General features: G+C 36.7%; 2 protein-coding genes across 6 annotated transcripts; both read right to left on the bottom strand.

Moving 5' to 3' along the window:
- Nucleotides 1-829: 829 nt before the first annotated feature.
- Nucleotides 830-5,895, bottom strand: LOC112186756 (uncharacterized membrane protein At1g16860). 2 transcript variants are annotated; one of them, XM_024325262.2, is made up of 5 exons: nt 5,682-5,895; nt 3,289-4,264; nt 2,514-2,669; nt 1,960-2,171; nt 830-1,360 (listed from the first exon to the last, which is right to left on the bottom strand). In XM_024325262.2, exons 2-5 carry the CDS (start codon nt 4,174-4,176, stop codon nt 1,168-1,170), a joined length of 1,449 nt encoding a protein of 482 aa, XP_024181030.1. In that variant the 5' UTR covers nt 4,177-4,264; nt 5,682-5,895; the 3' UTR covers nt 830-1,167. The 2 variants fall into 2 exon arrangements, with proteins under 2 accessions (XP_024181030.1, XP_024181031.1); XM_024325263.2 differs by lacking the exon at nt 5,682-5,895 and adding an exon at nt 5,339-5,585.
- Nucleotides 5,896-7,574: 1,679 nt separating this feature from the next.
- Nucleotides 7,575-11,691, bottom strand: LOC112188559 (uncharacterized membrane protein At1g16860). Of its 4 annotated transcripts, XM_024327697.2 has the most exons (6): nt 11,441-11,691; nt 11,299-11,341; nt 9,551-10,505; nt 8,629-8,784; nt 8,252-8,463; nt 7,575-8,124 (listed from the first exon to the last, which is right to left on the bottom strand). In XM_024327697.2, the coding sequence occupies exons 3-6, from the start codon at nt 10,427-10,429 to the stop codon at nt 7,932-7,934; spliced, it is 1,440 nt and encodes a 479-aa protein (XP_024183465.1). In that variant the 5' UTR covers nt 10,430-10,505; nt 11,299-11,341; nt 11,441-11,691; the 3' UTR covers nt 7,575-7,931. The 4 variants fall into 4 exon arrangements, with proteins under 4 accessions (XP_024183465.1, XP_024183466.1, XP_040370778.1 ...); XM_024327698.2 differs by lacking the exon at nt 11,299-11,341; XM_040514844.1 differs by lacking the exon at nt 11,441-11,691 and having other exon boundaries at nt 11,299-11,434.
- Between the last annotated feature and the right edge of the window lie 4,627 nt (nt 11,692-16,318).

Here is a 16,318-nt window from a genome sequence, read left to right as displayed (position 1 = left end):
TAGGTACTGGGGTTTTTCTGCAATATTACTACTTTCATGGGGTCAGAGTATTAATGGTAAACAAAAATTTATGGGGCTATTCTTGTAGAATGGAGAATCAATGCCTGTTCTTGAAGGCTTTGGATGTCCTTTTGGGTTGTTGTTATTCTTTGTAGGAAAATACTTCAGTACATTAATGTACCGATACATCAAGTAGATTAGGTTCAATACAGATGTAGACTAGCTCGGTACAAGGGTAGACTAACTGCATGCATGTTTACTTATGTACTGAGCTAGTCTACCTCTGTATTGAACGTAGTTTACTTGATGTATCGATACATTAATGTACTGTAGACGATCCCTTCTTTGTAAGTTGGTTTTCGGTTTGTTTTAGGCAGTGTTGTCTTTGTTTGGTTTAGTGTTCTCAAAATCACCTGTTCTCGAAACCATTGCTCCTATGATATTGAGTTGGGTCTGCTTGGAATTAGTTCTCGGAGGACTACTAGAAGCGTTTTCAAATTAAAAAGAAAAATATTGAGTTTTGGTTGAGTTTGAAAGTGATTTTGAGAACCAATGATTTTCCTCATAAAAGCGCGTTTAGAAGCAATCTCAAACAGGTGGTACCAAGGAAACAGCAAGAAACAACTGGTGACTACTTGTGAACTATGAATCTGTTGACTAATAGGGGCTCATCCTAAGAATTCCAGGCCACTCCAAATCCCATCATGAAACAGAAATTAATTGTTGACTATAAATTAGAAAACAGAATGCATGACAATAAGACAGGCTGACAGATACATTCTCCAGTATAGCGAGATGTAAGCACAAAATGAAGAATGGTGTTTCGAGATATACAAAACCAATTTAGCATTTAGAAAAAAATCATCTACACACAAAGCCAATTATTTTTTGGCCTTTCTATTTAACATTAACATTAACTCAATCTAATTAAACATGTAAATTCTCTGCTTCATAAAGCCACCCAATCCTTCAAACCTAGAAGTAAGTCGAAATGGAAACGAGCCCTGGACAACTATACACCAAGTTAAAAAGACTACACACCCCCCACTCCCATCCTAATCTGCTTCAAACTAACTTTTTCACTCCCACCAACATCAATAATAATAATAGGGGAAAAAATATACTCCAAGGAGCAACACCTAAAAACATTAGCAATTTACTTTACTGCTAAACTGGTATGACATCATTCTTTGATGCATCATCGCATCTCAAAACGATGCCCTCAAGGCTAGCTGGGAAGATACATTTGGCCCATTGGCATCCCGTTGTGATCGGCTCAGGTGGAGGAACAATCATCAACACATTTTCATTTCTCTGGACGACCCCCATTACACTGACTGTGCTTCCTTCTTTAATGTACCTGCAAGTACAACATTGCAGTTTCAGAAGATCCACAAGCAATTGGCGTTTTGCAATTCAAGCTCATTGTATGGAAGAATTCAGGAAATCATATACATTACATGTACCACATTGCGACATGGTCCATCACATACAAGTAAATTCCCACACTTCAATAGATAATGAAAATCTACTAATTAAGATTAATTTTCCTTAAAATAAAGCAATTTTCTGATTCTTTTATGAGATTTTAGTACCGGGTCATTTGGCTGATTCCAGCACCTCAAGGGTAAAACCTCAGGTTGGAGTACTTTTCAACTCGGAAACAAATCAACCTAATCTACACACTGACCACCCACAAGAGGAGAAGAAAGCACAAACCGCTACAGCGATTGCTTACCCGTTACCACTTCGGTAGAACACATACATTGGTTACTCAAAGTGAACTATAAACTCCTTGACACAACTAAACAAAAGAGAATACTAGGAAAACCCAGAGGCATTTATAATCTACGTCTTTTGGCAAATTTTTTTTTTCTTTCACTAAACACTTTATGGTCAACTTTTCATCTCAAGAAATGAAACACAAAGTTAAAATTAATTATAAAACAGAGCTATTACCCTTCTTTCAACTGCATCACACGATCATCACTTGAAAGGTTCCTCTCCCTCAACCACCTAATAAACTCTGGAGACAACTCTTCATTAACGGGATTCACATCAATGACAATTGAATCATCAACATAGGGTGTCACCCTTGCTCCACAGCCTGTCTTAACCAATGCTCTCAACCCAGATTGGAAATCAGAGATGTAGAAGTCTACCACACGTCTCTGTCAATTGCCATAAATAAAAAATTCTGGTCATAAGTGTGAAATCTAAAAACCGAGAATTCTCAGGCTCTGTTACTTGTGACCATGTAATGGGTCCTTGCAACAACAGTAAGAAGAGCAGGGAACCAGAGAAAAATTTACCAATAAATTTAAATAGATAGAAAGTTGACAATTATATTCAAAAACACATCAGAAGCTGTCAAAATTTTAACCCTGCATGAACAAGCAAGCAATGAAATTGGCCGACCGAATGACCACCCAAAAAAAAAAAAACGAAAAAAAGAAGAAGAAGAGTACTATATGGATGTCAACCAAATATTACGATTAATTTCAGTTACTCACTTCCATGGATCTGAGCCCCCAAGAAAAACGACGATGTGTAGGGTTCGCAGCTTTTGAATCCCATCCTCGATACTCATATAAACTTGTGGATGTATACACACATCTAGGAACCTTTTGAAAGGATGACTCGAGAGGCACATTACCACAAGTAACCACCTTCAAAAATAGAACAACACAGCTTGTGAATTATATAGACCAAGTATATGCACACAAATCGTCAAAAGGAAAAATATTGAACTCCGCAGCCCACATGTCTCAGAACTAGAAGATATATGTTGTACAAGAATCATATGTCCAGCAATCAAAATACCCATATATCTACACCCCTGATCCGTTGCCATACAGAAATTATCCCAGCATTCATCTTATATACTTTTTGTTTCTCTGTAACTAGGGCTAGATGCAGATCACTCATGGAAAAATATACTAAAACCTGCCGTCAAGTGTGTTCACAATTACTAATAGGTCTCTTTTTCTTTTTTAAAATTTATATTTATTGTCTGCCTTTGATTGGTCAAACCTTGAAAAAAGGACCAAAAACTATCAAGTTACTGTAATTCACATTTTGAACTCACTACAACGTTACTGGTGATTTCCAAAAAAGGAATTTAAACATGACAGCTTAGGTGTCAAAGAAAAAACTGAAATAAAAATTTACAACAAAAAATATGGTAGGATTAGAGGATATAAAAGCAACAGAGTTGTAGCTCCACACACCAAAAATATTAGTAAGCCATACTTTCAACTTTTCAAGTTCATCAACAGATTAACTTACCCCTGACACCTTCACAAATTGCCCATTCTTGGCAGTTCTGAGCTCAGAATCCGAATAACTAGCAATGTAACCTATAATAGCTCTTCTTCCCCAATAAGTATTCCATGTGAATAGTGCAGCAACTGCACTGAAAAGGATCACAACCACGACGAGGAGAATTGGATTATGGACCGCACCGAGAATAAAGCCACCAGCTATGAACCCCATCATGAAAAGCAGAATCAAAGACCATAATATTGGCTTTGGGAAGTTTTTCCTAAACGAAAACTCATCATCTTGGCTAAGAGTAGTAATGGCCTGATTGTGAACTGAACCTTGTACTTTCATTGATCCCATTGACTCCAAAGGACCGGATACCTTTCGAGGGGCTCCAGAAGCATTTAGTGGGCCAGAAGAAATGGGTCCAGAAGTAATGAGACCTGTGGTGGGAAGTACAGGGGGAAGAGGCCCGGAGTTTTGGCGGCCAGTTGGTGTTACCCCACCAGATTGAGGACCAGATGACTTCTTCATGGGTTCCCCATGCTTATTCAGTGGTCCAGAATTTGACTTCTTTACGGAAGCTGAACCAGGCATGCCTCCAGATATGGGACCTGATGTAGTATAGCCGGCACGACCTGCAGCGTTAGGAATTGGTCCTGAATGTGAAGCAGCACCTCCAAATGATCCAGTCCTAGAAGAACCACCAGTGATAGGTCCAGATTTTCTGGACTTGGAGCCATCTGTAGGGATATCAAACATCTTTCCTAGTTCTCCAGACTTCTTGATATCTCCACCAGTATAAGGTGTGGCAACTGAGCTCATAGTTGGAGTCCTTTCCTTTGGTTGCTCTGGCCGGCCTGATACGTAAAGGCCATTGCTGAGTTGGTGAGATGGGAATCTGGAACCCATCTAGCTCCTTTGAAAGATCCAAGAGTCCACAAGATATTACACGATAGATTCTTCCCCAGAAGACTAGCTGTTCATTAATGTGATGCTCCTAAAAAGAAAAACAAAAAACACTAAATAGTTAGAAACATCAGTCATTACTTATCCAAAAACCTAACCTATTAACCCACATCCACAACAACCACCATGATAACAGATAATGGATATGAGATTGCAAATCTAGTAGCAAATTTAAGAAAAAGAAAAACATCACAGACACTCCTAATTTAAACTCAGTGAAAGAGCCAAGACCATGCCATGTTCTCTGTTCTATATATGGCCAAAAAAAACTATCACTGTTTAGTCACACAAGCATTCTGTATCAAGATACATTAGAATCGAATGTAAGAACAAAGTTGCACTATAGAATTTCATTCAGAGAGTGAAGAGTCTTATTCAGTATGTACTCATAATATGGATCAGAGTGCAAATTGTAAAACACTAATTATCCAAAGAAGCAACAATTAATTACCAATCTATAGGATATAGACCAGACTTGAGCGCAGCCGATTTTAACAGTGGAATCATATAAGAATTTCAAACAAAATACTCATGGAATAGAAGGTCTGAAGAAATAACCAGAGTATTTATAGGATTTGAAAGTTCACAGGGTTAAGTAGCATGGTTCTTATTATATTCAAAAGAAAAAATTGAACCATACTATCGTTAAATGTTTATTACTCAAAAAGCCAGATTCAACAGTCCAAATCAAGTAAAGATATAATTCCTAGATGACTTTTTGAAAAAATAATGAATCAAGTAGAAACAAATAACGAATCAAGCAGGATTGGAGGCAATAACAAGATGGAGATTCCAAGTTCAGTTCACAAGAGAATGAATACTGGGACTTCAAAATTCAAAACATTGACTTATTTTCCTCAACCAAACCAGAAATGGGTTAAACACACAGTATATCCCAAAAATAAAGCAAGCCTCCAAATCTTCAATTCTTGGAAAATTGAATCTTCAATTCTTAGAATAAAATAAAATAACAGAAATACAAAACCTTCTATTACCAATGTTTAGCACATAAGTTTAACACGAGCGAAAATTCCAAGTCTTGCCTAGTTCAGTAGGCAGTTCTAGCTATATTGAGTCCCAGTGCAAACAAAGACAAAATTCAAACCTTCAGTTTCTAAGCTCTCTTCCCACACTTTCACAGCAACAAAACAAACCCCAACAACAAAAACAAGCCAGATTTCAAGGAAGATAGGGACCAGCACAAGCTTTAAATACGACCACTTCATCAAAATGGCTCCATCTCAAAACACAAACAGCCATTCACAGAGCCCAAATCCAGAAATTGAAGCAAACCCAGATCACCATTTACACCAAAACAGTAGGAAAATGCAAAAGATCTAAGCAGAAATTGGAACTAGAACTGAAGCAGTAGTAGAAAAAGGGAAGCAAGACCTGAAGTAGAACCAAAAAGAACAACAATGGGTTAACTGGGAAAAGGTTTGGCATACCTGAAGGAGTCGAAATCTGGAGATTTGGAGACATGGGTTGTGGTTTGATTGATAAAGACAAAATCTTTAAGCACTAAAAAGAAAGAAAAAATCTGAGAGAGATAGAGATAGAGACTAAAATCTTTTTGGGTTTCTGTTTTTTTTTTTTCTTTTTTTCTCACAAGGACTGGTGGATTGTCTCTTGTCTCCGGCAAAAACCTCCGAAACTGAAAAAAAATTTATGATTACTTAAGACTACTCACTGTTTAAGGTAGACAAAGACATAAACATATATACGAGAATTATTAGTATTACAGTGTACTTCTGGAAAATGACATATTTTTCATGTTAATTCCGGAAATGCCCTCAACCTTTTCTTTTTTCTGTGTTTTTTTTCCAAAAACATGTTTCTACTTGGGAAAAAAATCTATGTGATTGATTCTCTTATTTGGTTATGTGAAACAGTGAAAGGAGCAGAGTTGTCATGGCCATCTTAACAGCTTGTACCAGCTTGTACCTTAATGATGATTCTTTGGAGAATATGTGAAGAATTTGTTCATAAAAGGAGTACTGAATTCGGATATTTTGTGATACGTTTTTTACTTAAAATGTGTATACGGCAGTAAGGGAAATAATTTCAATACATGACTTTTCTTGCCGTTATTAATACAAAATAAATCAGAATGCAAGTGGGTCTCAAGTTAAAAAGTAAATTCTTTCATTTTCTTTTTCGAACCTCGATTACGTAGTTGAAGATAGATAATCAAATTCTCGTATTTTCAGAAAACATTTATACATTTATTATCATTTATTCCCTCTCTGATTCCAAAAACAAAGCTGTCGAGGCCATTAAAAAGCAAATTCTCTAATTTCTTTAGAGATTCGATTACGTGGTTAGAGATATGTAATGGAATCTCCATATTTTCGGAAAACCTTTAGACAGTTATTCTCATTCATCATTCTCCAATTCTGCAACAGAGCTGTCAAGACCATCAAAAAGCAAATTCTCGCATTTATTCGAAGGTTTGATTCCGTGGTTAGAGATATCGAATGAAATCTCCGTACTTTCAGAAAACCTTTAGACATTTATTTTCATTCATTTTTCAATTCCGCAATAGATCTGTCAAGGCCAATGAAAAGCAAATTTTCTCATTTCTTCGGAGATTCGATTACAATGTCAAAGATATATAATCAAATCTCATACTTTCTGGAAACTTTTTGACATTTATTCTCATTCATCCCTTCTCCAATTCCAGGAACAAAGTTCTCTAGGTCATCCTGAGACTAATGTTTGTTTAATGGTAATAAATATACAAATTTACACAAATGATAACGAGGGGTAATTACGTCGTCAAAGCACATGGGTATCTCATTCCCATGTAAAGAAGCTAGCACAACTCCATACCAAGGATGAGAAATAATTCAAAATTTTCACTCTTTCTCAAGCCTCATTTCCGCAAAACAAACACTACCGTCGTAGAAGGATCGCATATGGGCTTTACCTGAACTCTCCTGTTAAAATGCCAGGCATTTAACAGTAAATTCCGATGAAAACAAGTAGTCTGCTATTCGAGTGTCCACTGATTCATTAGAATGAACTGGGATCAGCTGAAAAGGGGGAGCGGATAGAATGATGAACTGACCAGCTGCCCCCATGCAGTTCATGAGAGATTGCACGAGTTATTAAAGCTTTCAAAGCTCTTTGTTTAGGTACTGAAAACAGAATCCATGTTCTTTGGTAAGTATCTATTTAAGAAACAAAAAAATATATATCACGGTTATTGCTTCCCTGCACTTGAAATTGCCAGTGATACCCAGGTTGCGAAAAATATTCAGTATCGATCAATTGTAGGCTAAAACTCAACAGGTAATCATTCTGATGCTGATTGTAACTTGCAAGAGAGACAGAAGCAATTTAGAGACGGGCAAGGGAAACTATAAAGTTCCCAAGACCAGAAATTAACTGATGAATTATATAACACTTTCCTTTATAACATGCAGTCTTCTCAAACTCGTAAAACTCCCCACTACATGAACAAACCACACCATTACAGAAACTTTCAAACCCTAGGAAAAACGATGGAAAGAAAATTTCTAAAAGCTATACACAAGGATGAAAAAATCACGTCATCTTAAACCATCAAGCTCATCACTGTATCTCACTACAACACCACCACCACTACCACCACCCACCACCCACCGATTTTGAGATTGGGAACAAAATATTTCTCAAAAGACCAATACCTGAAAATGCTTCTTGAGCACAAGCAATTAAACAGGTATGGCATCATTTTTTGATGAGTCTTCGCATCTCAAAACAACACCCTCAAGGCTAGCTGGAAAGATACAACTGCTCCATTGGCATCCAGTTGTCAATGGCTCAGGTGGAGGAACAATCATAAGCACGTTGTCATTTCTCTGGACAACTCCCATCACACTAACTGTGCTACCTTCCTTGATGTACCTGCAACAGAACATCACTTGCAGTTATGTAAGATTGACTTGGAGTGAACAATTAAATGTCTGCTTAACATTTCCAGTACAAATGTATTTTCGAAAATTAAAATTAAAAAAACAAGTGATGACTCTACCCTTCTTTCAATCGCATTGTTCGGTCGTCACTTGAAAGATTCCTCTCCGCCAACCACCTCACAAACTCTGGGGACATGTCTTTGTTTGCTGGGTTCACATCAATAATGATGGATTCATCAACATAAGGAGTAACTTTGGTTCCATAGCCAGTCTTAACCAATGCTCTCAACCCAGACTGGAAATCAGAGATGTAGAAATCCACTACATGCCTCTGCATGCAACATGCACAAATGAGTAAAGTTCAGCATTTAAAATCTTAAGCATCAATCAATACTAGCACATCAGGCGGATGCTGGTCGACCAAGACATTTTATCATTTTTATGCCATCATCCTACATAATTCCAAAAACAAACTTCTCACTTTTCAGCTACTCACCTCTGATGATCTAAGTCCCCATGTAAATCGCCGATGTGTAGGATTTGCTGGTTTTGAATCCCATCCTCGGTACTCATACAAACTTGTAGACGTATAAACGCATCTAGGAACTCTCCGAAAGGATGATTCGAGGGGCACATTACCACAAGTAACCACCTTCAAGAATTGCAACAGTAACATCAAAACCTAGAGTAGACTATTCACGATTGCCATAAATATATACAAGACTATTCATGAAGAAGAAACAAGGTAAATGACAGCTGGATGATGAACAACTGGGCAAAAAATAACAGTCAGGCTATGCTCTTCCTATAATCGCGAAATATCTATTTGACTTTACAGAGCATCCAAGAAAATATTATCTTTTCTAAGGCATCTCTCATAGACTATCTTCTAATTCACACATGCTTATCTTCTTATGAAAATTACATTAATAAGAAACACTTGCACATTAAAAGACATGTTCATGCATAAAAAGACAGATGCAGCAACGTTTACCTTGTAGGAGAAAAATACAAGGCTAAGTATCCTACTCATAGAAAACAATGATTAAATCTTTCTGCAAAAACAATGATTATCCTCTGCTTACGCCATTTTAATTCTAACAAAAAGATGACAAAATTTTGGGAAAACTATGATCTAGTGATGCATATTCAGTAATGTGAATCAAATGTAACATGGAATTCAGTGATGTAAATCAAATGTTAGAGAAAGTAAATCTTTTTAAGTTGAGTTCAAAATAAAGTTGACAAGACACCCACAGAGTATAAGTGAGCTCAGGATTGTTATTTGAGAATTAAGACAGCGATGAAGAAATTCCCACAAAAATAGATTTCTACAATACTAAATCTCAATCAGCAGATAAACAGAAAGTAGAGATGTAAATATGAAATATATCATCAGTATTGGCTATGTTACATACCCCCGAGACCTTCACATATTGCCCATTTTTAGCAGTTCTAAGCTCAGCGTCAGGATAGCGGGCAATGAAATTTGTGGTAGCTTTTCTTCCCCAACAAGTATTCCAAGTGAATAAAGCAGCAACACCAGCGAAAAGAATTGCCACAACAGCTAGGAGTATGGGATTGTGGACCGCTCCAAGAATAAAACCACCAGCGATGAACCCCATCACAAATATCAGTATCACAGACCATAAAATTGTCTTTGGAAAGTTCTTTCTGAAAGAATAATCATCTTGGCCGAGAGTAGTCACAGCTTGATTATGAACAATAGCAGAACCTTGTAATTTCATTGATCCCATAGAGTCTAAAGGTCCGGATACCTTTCTCGGTGCCCCAGAGGAATTTAGTGGGCCAGAAGAAATCGGACCAGATGTGATGAGGCCTGTTGTAGGAAGTACTGGTATTTGGCCAGAATTTTGGCGGGTCACTCCACCAGATTGAGGGCCAGATGACTTCTTCAGAGGTTCTCCATGCTTATTAAGTGGTCCAGAATTAGTCTTCTTCATTGAAGCCGAACCAGTTCCAGAAGTTACAGGACCAGATGTGGTATAGATAGAACGAGCAGCAGCATTAGGAATAGGACCTGAATGTGAAGCAGCACCTCCAAATGATCCGGTCCTTGAAGGAGCACCAGTCAATTGTCCAGATTTCCTAGTTTTGGAGCCATCCATTGACGGGATATCAAACATTTTACCCAGCTCTCCCGACTTCTTGATATCACCACCAGTATAGGGCATGGCAGTTGAGCCCATTGTAGGTGCTCTTTCTTTTGGCTGCTCAGGCCTGCCTGACACGTAGAGACCATTGCTGAGCTGATGAGATGGGAATCTGGAACCCATGAAGCTTCTTTCGCAGCAGTAGAATATATATGTACGAGATGATGGATATCTAAGAGATGAGATGTTCAAAGTCCTACTGAGAGAGAGAGAAACAGAGGGATCGTCAAGTATTGTTCTTAATTATAATTCTGAAACTAGCATGAACAATTGAGCTAACTATCAATTGTGAAATGATAAATTTTGAGAAACAACCAAATCAGCCACACACTAGCATATAGCAAAGATCAAATACCGAACTCTTGATACTATCTCAGATTTCAAACTTAACCAAAGCATTAGCAGTTTGTAAACATATACTGGATATTAGGCATGGACTCAGAGATCACTTGAAAAGAACTTTTCTTTTTAAGGAGGCACAAATGTATCTACTAAAATGTGATTTAGATTCCGATATTGTGTAGGTAGAAACCTATGAAACTGGACAAAATTACCTAAACAAACAAAAGACTTCAAAGAATAATATCAACTCCACTGGTTCCTAAGATTCAATCAGAAATCCATCTCCCAAAGACGAATTTTCATCAGAGGAAGATCTGAAGCAACAAGAAGTGATTGTAGGATTTGTGTCTCTCCTCATGGATCTCAGAAAAATTCACAGGAAGAAAGATAAAAGCTCTCAAAAATCGAACAGGTCTCCGTTTGTCCTTTTTACAACAAGAACTGCCAAAACCCACATTCAAAAGTCACTCTTTCCTTCACACATTTCTCTAATCCACCAACCAGAGTGCAAAGAAGAACTAAATCTATGACCCATAATCAATAAAACAGAAAAGAAACCAGACAAACCCTCCACACTAAGCAAGGTACATTAAAGACAGAAACATAAAAGAAACAATCTTTGACATCCAAAATCAGAGAAATAAGCATACCCAGATCACCATTTTGAACCAGAACCAAGGCAATGTGGAAGATCTACAGAAAAGAGCAAAACTTTGATATGGGTTCAGTGGCAGATTGGTGGGCAATGCAGGGAGGGGCAAAATGGGGAATAAAAAAGAGTGAGAGTAATACCTGAAGAGGAAGAAGAAGAAGAAGAAGGGGCTTTAGTTGCTGAAATGGATCAAAGACAGTGGTTGAAGTGGTAATAATAACAGTAATGATTCTGCTGGTGAGAGTGAGATCCCATCTCCATAGCAGCAGTCACAATCTCTCTCCCTCTCTCTCTAAAACAAAAGAAAGTCTCTCTCTTTCTCACTCTTCAAACAGCCGCAACAACTGGTAGGTTGTCTCATCCGGCAAAAACCACCAAACTGAGTAAATAAATATATGGACTTTGGATTAACAAACATATTATTTTCAATATTACCTCCAAAGTCACCCCTCTCTCTCTCTCTTGTAGTCCTCTAATTTTTCCTCTTCCAATTTTCTTTGGTTTTCAGACTTTTTCTCCTTTTGAAAAACAATAATTCTTTTGGAAAATAGATGGGTTTTTAGGGGGTCCCTTGAAGAAAAGAGTGATGCTGGTGCCAAGAGCCAACTAATATCTTTTTTATTTATTTTTTTATTTTTATGACAAACTAATATCTCTTTGATATGATGCATTTGAAGGGTTATTTATCACTAGTATTAGGAGGGGTTACTTTTTGGACATGAGAAAGAACCTACCATCCTTGAGAAATACAGTTGTCTTTTGTTTATTAAAATTTGATAATCATGATTCATGATAGAGTATATAGCGTAAGCTCAAATCCTACCCACTGTTTTTAAATGGGGGAATACTAATACTGCTGATAAAAAATATATATATATGACATAAGGACTGAGGAGGGAGTGGACATCATTTTCCACTAATATTTAAGATATTTCTTAATTAGGATCGTCTTTGTTGTAAATTTACGCGATTAGAAATTGTTTAGTCATCTCATTAGTATCATTATCATTTTGAATTTAATTGGCCATAATTGTTATTGACGTTTCAAATACGTCTATATGCTCTTTTCTGTAATTTACATAATTATAACTTCTAAAATTACACTCGATCTCATTTAGATTGGCAGTTCTTTTTATGTATCAATGCGCAGAGTTCATTTTTGTCACTGAGAGCAAATTTGGAAATTGAAATAAAAAGAAATATGATGGAAGAGTGTAAATTGTTTTATTGTATAGGTGTCAGTAACATTTCCTTTTGTTGTTTTATTGATAATAGATAGACATTTGGTTTTCAAAATGACTGATTCATGTATGAATGATTCATCAGAAGAAACTTAATGTATGTGTAGTTTTGATCATTGTACGGCACTCGTACCGGAATAAAGATGTCCTCATTTTTCTATACAGACATTCACTAAAAAGGTTGCTTGAGATAAACTAGTATAAAATGTGTTTGTCTATAAAAAGGTCGCGAAATTTTATTTCTTTTCCAGAGACGTTATGCACAATATTAACTTTTTGCCACTTTCAACAATACTATTTACGATATTCTAAAAAAAGAAACAATACTATTTACAAAATTTAGATTTTTACAAACTTACAACGTTACTTTACATGCATGTATTTCCTACATAATCAGACGTAACACATAAGTCAAAAGAAGACTAACTAAAAACAAGTGCATGCAAGAGAAAAAGATGGATGAGAGTTCAGCTGCTCTCTCCCAACCCTAATTCTCTTGTATGATGCGACTAATCGATGACCATTATCGCTCATTCTAATCCAAGCCATTGACCTAACCCAAGGCTCGCCTTGAGAACTCAAGAGATCACTTCAAAGTAAATCCACAGTTCTTAAGTCCTTTTACTATATTGATTTTTCTAATTAATTGATGTAAAAAAGTATATTGAAATGAATCTAAAATAAAAATTGCATAGCTGAGGGAGTTTGGATATTTCGTCCAAACTTATGGTCAAAGTTTGAAAAGTGAGCCCTCATGTCGGTGCTAAGTTAGCTTGTGAAGTCACAAATGAAAACAATTTTGAAATTTGGACGTAGGTGATGAAAATTGGAAGTGCAAAGATGAGGGGCAATAGACGTCTATTTCCCTCGACCACACTGTATTGCTTGAGGGATCGCATCCCCAATTGTTGGTTTATTAACCGGTAGGGACGAGTAAGTTATCGTCAAAGATTTGGTTCTGACCAAATTTAGTGCGGTTATTCATGGAGGGTTAAAAATTTGAAAAAAAATAAGCATATGATTATGACCAGAACCATGTGATGGATTTTTTTTTTTTGGTCTGACATGTGATGGATTAAAAAGACAAAATATAAGATAACAAAATAAATGATGCACCACAATTTCTCATTAAGCAATTCACCTCTAACATAGGGAAAATCCACATGCATATGGTAAAAAATGATTATGAGAACAGAACTTGAGTTGGACTAGGCAGTTTGTTTAGGATATGGGTTGCATATGCGTGTGCAGCATGGGATTTAAGCTTTGTAACTTAGGTTGGTTTACGAGTCAATTCTAGTATCATAGAATTTGGTTATGAATCCTTAACAATCATGATTAGCATGACAGTGGCATTTCACCATAATAAAAAAACCTTTCATTTTCAAGTTTTATTTTTCGTGACAGGGAACTTTCTTTTACAACTTCACACGTCTCCAAGTGTATCAATCTTCTATTTTTCATATTAAAATTGCCTCCTTGACCCGCTTTGGGGCCAATGATGTCATAATTTATATCACATTCAAAGATAAAATTTCATTATTTCTTGATTGACATCACCTTTTTATCTAACAAAAAAAAAAAAAAAACTGTGGGTTCCTGGTTGCTGGGCCAATGGTCTCTTGAATTAATGCTATGGGTAAATGTAAAAAGCTACGCTTGAAATATACTGGATGTGTAATTACAAGACAAATGTTTTTGTGTTTTTTTATACGAATTACAAAGACAACGTTAGATACACTGGCCCAATTCGTCATCGGCCGAAGCATGAGGTATCATATCTTTATCAGTTGCAAAAATGCAACCACCATTCTACTTTCAGAAAGTTGATTCCCATGGACAAATAGCTATTCAAGTGTTTCAATGTTTAAGTTTGATTCTTGACCACCCCTGATGATAGAAAGAAAAGTGCAGTCACAAATTTGGAGAGACTGGAAAACAATACAGAAAAGCAGTCAGGGAGGCACCCATTTTCCCTTGAATTCATTTTCTTTTGACTCATAAAGCTAAGCAATTAGGCACTTTAGGCTCCTATCTCTGTGATACACCAAACTGCCAAGTCGGCTTCTGGACAGTGATTCATCAGTTAATTTAAGCCTTTCCTACAAATGTGTATGCTAAAGAATGGGGCAAGAAAAAGGTCGCAGAAGATTGAACAAGAAGCCCCTGATTAACACATTACCAAACATTCTAAAATGCTACTAGATGGTCCACTGAATAATTAAATGGACAGCAGCCTGTCTGAATCTGTTTATATAGGAAAAATCAACATGCATAGACAGCCTAACAGCCAAAACTGACATAACCTCTCAGCAGAAAATTGCAGCACCCACACAATTGTGACCAATTGTGACAATCCATATGGTATTGGGGCCAAATGCCATACTAACAAGTTTTGATGAGTACAAAGTTAGCTATCACGCACTCCAAATACAAAGCTATAACAGAAGAAGTAGATGTTATGTAAATATCTTGCAGTCTTGCACAAAAGTAGCCATATATCCATAAGTTATAGCTCAGTTCTTACTGTGTAGAAAATCAGTAGTAAAAATGGTATACCCTGCTGATTACACTATGCCTCACTCAGACAAAAAGCCACATCACCCATTTTACTTATTTAGATTTGTTCACTCATACAAGAAATAAAGGCCATATGATAGCACAAACAAGCAATGTCATCAAGTAACTCAACCTACACAAAGATCCAAACTTTGAATCCTTGGTCAGAACGAGGTCGGTTTCAAATACATCATGCTTCTGCACTCTTAAATGAACTAGGAGACTACCTGTTTATCCAAGCAAAAAATACAACGCATAAAAATGATTGGTGCCAACCATGTCTTTTACCCTTTCTACATAGGTAATAGTTTCGTACGCTGCCCTAACATGAATAAGTCCATTTCATAATCATAATAAGTAAACTGACATTAGACTAATACCAGAGGAAAACTTAACAAACGAACGAAAAAAACTAAGCAACGTATTTCCTTTTCTAAGCCAAAGCCAAAATTTCTAGGTAAAGATTAGTTATACCAATAACTTGAACACTTTAAATAGACCCTTCAAATTACACCTTTAGACACAATAAGGAGATGCAAAACCACAGATCGCCTTCTTTCAAATGTAAAACTGAAGCCAGATCACCTATGAATACCCTTCTTCATCAAACTGTGCAGTGCATAACTGATGTAAGAAGATGAACATTCTCATTAGTCCCTACAAAGCAAAACAGTGATAAAATTTCCTAGCCATGCAATGCTCGTAATATGGTCATATAGAGAGAATAGTTAATTTTCCCTTGCATGGGTTTCTAGAAACGAGTACCTAGCGCAACAGCTACAACATCAACTAGTCCATGTAAAATTCTCCAACTCAATGTGAAAGTAACAGAAATCTCCAAAAAACATGTAGATGATACCGTTCCCGTGAAACAAAATCTTAATGGAGATCCTATCAGGAATAACATGCTCGCACACACTAGAACCCCAATGCATTGAGCAAGATTGAGAAATGACCTTTGTCTATCTTAATGTAATATATGCAGCCTAGCAGCCTGACATATTCTGGTGGAAGTTAGTTAATGACTTTCTTTTAACTCACCAGCTCCTGGAGCCAACATTTTGACTTTAAACACAAAATCTTGACTGGAAGTCACCTAATAAGCCAACTAAACCACTCAGCAAGGAGGGGGCAGCAGGAATAGTTAGGCACATGTTTTGCTCAAATATGGTTTCTGTTCAAACCCCCTCACAGTACTTACCTAGCTATTTGGTTAGA

Source organism: Rosa chinensis, chromosome 2, assembly GCF_002994745.2.
Source record: "Rosa chinensis cultivar Old Blush chromosome 2, RchiOBHm-V2, whole genome shotgun sequence".
Lineage (NCBI taxonomy): Eukaryota > Viridiplantae > Streptophyta > Magnoliopsida > Rosales > Rosaceae > Rosa > Rosa chinensis.
The sequence above is the reverse complement of the archived record's forward strand: the minus strand, read 5'-3'. Positions and strand labels throughout refer to the sequence as shown.

What these genes read in the sequence shown, in the direction of transcription:
- LOC112188559 (XM_024327697.2), bottom strand. Translation starts at nt 10,429, where the DNA reads ATGGGTTCCAGATTCCCATCTCATCAGCTCAGCAATGGTCTCTACGTG. An exon ending in GGGGACTTAGATCATCAGAG is followed by an intron (nt 8,464 to 8,628) that starts GTGAGTAGCTGA and finishes TGTTGCATGCAG; the next exon opens with AGGCATGTAGTGGATTTCTA. An exon ending in ACAATGCGATTGAAAGAAGG is followed by an intron (nt 8,125 to 8,251) that starts GTAGAGTCATCA and finishes GTTCTGTTGCAG; the next exon opens with GTACATCAAGGAAGGTAGCA.
- LOC112186756 (XM_024325262.2), bottom strand. Translation starts at nt 4,176, where the DNA reads ATGGGTTCCAGATTCCCATCTCACCAACTCAGCAATGGCCTTTACGTA. An exon ending in AATTTGTGAAGGTGTCAGGG is followed by an intron (nt 2,670 to 3,288) that starts GTAAGTTAATCT and finishes CTATTTTTGAAG; the next exon opens with GTGGTTACTTGTGGTAATGT. An exon ending in GTGATGCAGTTGAAAGAAGG is followed by an intron (nt 1,361 to 1,959) that starts GTAATAGCTCTG and finishes TTGTACTTGCAG; the next exon opens with GTACATTAAAGAAGGAAGCA.